Below are 2,879 nucleotides of genomic sequence, written 5' to 3' on the forward strand. Positions count from 1 at the left end.
TCTGTATCTCAGATTCTAATTATTGGGATAGAAGGATATATTATACGTATATTCGTTGCAAAGCCACCTATACAATAATATAAGCTAAGGTTTCTTTTAATTAATCATGATGTGATATGTCCGAAGGTAGGTAACGCTTGTTTCCTTTTTTTTTTCTATATACTGATTGACAAATATTAGAGTTTAATTTAAATTAAATTAAAGATACTGTTACATATTTTTTTTAACAAAGAAATAGTTTATGTGTACGTGACAACATGTAATTTATTAAACACATTGTAAAAGTAAAATCCTAATTAAATTATGAAAAGGGAATTGATTAATTAATTAGTCAAACTAAAGAGGCAATGTTGACCCTTGGTTTTGAATAAAATAGAGCCCGCAGGAAGGGTTTGTAGTTGCTGCCATGCATCCAGAAAGCAAGAAGACTTTGAATTTGAACACCACCATAATGTATTGATTGTCTGATTGAAACATTAATTATAATTAAGCGTTTGAAACATTCAAATCTAAGTTGGGTGAAGTTGTAAGATTTTATTCTCTCGTCCTATTCACGTAGTAATAGCGTAGACTTTTATGTGTACTATCGATCGGTTAATAATCTGTAATTGACTAATTGAAATTCGACCATACTAAAAAAACAAAAAAAAATATAAATTTATTTTATTTAATATTTATTAATTTTAATAATAATTAATAAATATTAAATAAAATAAATTTTTACTATTTTTTAATAAATTATTTTGGTTATTAAATATTTTCGATTGAAATCACACATAATATAAAACTAGACCGATTTAAATGAAGGGAAAATCATAACCATCTGAGTTTACATATTAAATACTTCAAGTAAACATGCATGGAAAACTATTCTCTCCTTTTTAAAGTTATCCTCCTATTTTGCATAGGGAAATGTTTAGTAATCAAAATAAATTAGTAAAAAAAAGTTAAAATTTAATTTATTTAATATTATTTAATTATTACAATAATTAATAAATACTAAATAAAAAATAATATTCATACATTCAAGTATAAATTAGGACATTGAATAAATATAAATTTGATAATTTTTTTTTAATAAAAAAGAAGAAAAGAAGAAATGATGGATGATGACGTGTTAGAAAAAGATGATTTCCTAGGCGTAGATTAAAAAAAGAAGATAAGGTATGGATTTGTTTTAGTTGTTGTTGCTATATATAATAAAGGAGACAAGAGAAGTATATGGAATGAGGTAGTAACCAGATGGGAAGGAAGTGCTCACATTGTGGGAACGTAGGGCACAATTCAAGAACATGCACTTCTTCTTCGTTTCTTGGAATCCGTCTATTTGGAACCCACCTTCTAGCAGATCCCTCCTCCTCCTCCTCCTCCTCCTCCGCGACGATGATGACGATGAACAACAAGTACTTTAGCATGGACTCGTTAACATTATTCCCCACTACTACTACTACTACTACTACTGCTGCTGCTATTGGTTATCTATCAGATGGAGCTCCACCTCAAGACAAGAAGAAAGGTATATTATATTATTACATATAATCCTGCCGCTTAATTTAATTAATTAATATTGTGTGGCAGGGGTAGCATGGACGGAAGAGGAGCACAGAAGATTCCTGGTTGGGCTTGAGAAGCTGGGGAAGGGAGACTGGAGGGGCATTTCTAGAAACTTCGTAACCACCAGAACACCGACTCAAGTTGCCAGCCATGCTCAGAAGTATTTCCTCCGTCTTGCTAATACCGTAAACCACAACAAACGCCGTTCAAGTCTCTTTGACACAAACAATACTCCTCCTACTACTGCTGCTGCTGCTGCTACATTGTCATTTCACTTTCTTGAACAACAACAAACCATCAACAACAGCAATAAGCCGTTGTTATCAACAGAAACTACTTCTGAATCCTCCTCCTCCTCTTCCTCCTCCTCCTCTATGTATAATAATAGTGTGCCACCACCGGATCTGGACCTCACTCTTGCACCGCCGCCACCACCTAATTCCTCCTCATGCTTCCCCCAATTATAACTACTTTCTTTTCTTTTCTTTTCTTTTCTTTTTCTTTTCTTTTCTACTCACAATCCATTTTTCTCTAGGACAACAAATATTATGTATGTACCCCCTTTTAATATCTATCCATTCCCGTCATCAAGTCTTTGCAACCAGGAAGAAAACATCATGTTTTTCTTGCTGCCATTCTTAATTCACTGTAACTCACTAATTAATCTAATAGTATATCATGCACGCAATAATAATAATAATAATCGGATCCACTTTAATTTTATAATATATATATATATATATGTTAATTTATAAATTAAATTAATATTATTTATAAATTTAATTTTGGTATACTTAATCATTTAAAATATTTTACAAAAATTAAATAATAATATATAATTAAATATACTTACAAAATTATTTTAATCCGACGTTACACTCAAGGTAAATTCATTATTTATATATGCCAATATTTATTTGCAGAATCCGGATCATATTGTTGCAATCTCTCTTAATTTTTTGTTGGATGAAGTCATTACTTAATTTATCAACTATCAAAGTATACTTTGATGATTGCAAATTAGCTTAGCCACTCATCACCATCCATACCTACCTTCCAAAATTATATATATAATTAATATATAACGTCATGCTGTTACCTTTTTTTTTTCCTTAATATATATACCTGGCTAGTGTACTGAAAAGCTTCGCGCTTATTAATCTCTTTATCTTTTTGGTGCTTATCTGTCTGTGTCTGAATATATTAATAGAACCACTGCGTGATTGGATAAAGTTTTATACATTAGTTTTTCTTTTTCATGATAATTGGAAGAAAGATTTTGCAATCCATTGCAACCACACTATCCGCTATAAAAGCTGTCGTCT

The 2,879-nt window shown here is 30.6% G+C and overlaps 1 protein-coding gene across 1 annotated transcript; it reads left to right on the plus strand.

Moving 5' to 3' along the window:
• The first annotated feature begins 1,168 nt into the window (after window positions 1–1,168).
• On the plus strand, window positions 1,169–2,141 carry LOC112790693 (transcription factor MYBS3). The gene is made up of 2 exons (XM_025833220.3): window positions 1,169–1,516; window positions 1,579–2,141. Exons 1-2 carry the CDS (start codon window positions 1,243–1,245, stop codon window positions 2,019–2,021), a joined length of 717 nt encoding a protein of 238 aa, XP_025689005.1. The 5' UTR covers window positions 1,169–1,242; the 3' UTR covers window positions 2,022–2,141.
• Window positions 2,142–2,879: the final 738 nt, after the last annotated feature.

The sequence above is a fragment of the Arachis hypogaea genome, chromosome 3, assembly GCF_003086295.3.
Source record: "Arachis hypogaea cultivar Tifrunner chromosome 3, arahy.Tifrunner.gnm2.J5K5, whole genome shotgun sequence".
Taxonomy (NCBI): domain Eukaryota; kingdom Viridiplantae; phylum Streptophyta; class Magnoliopsida; order Fabales; family Fabaceae; genus Arachis; species Arachis hypogaea.

Coding starts and splice junctions, on each gene's coding strand:
- LOC112790693 (XM_025833220.3), top strand. CDS start 1,243: ATGGGAAGGAAGTGCTCACATTGTGGGAACGTAGGGCACAATTCAAGA. Junction 1,517..1,578: donor ACCTCAAGACAAGAAGAAAG/GTATATTATATT, acceptor ATTGTGTGGCAG/GGGTAGCATGGACGGAAGAG.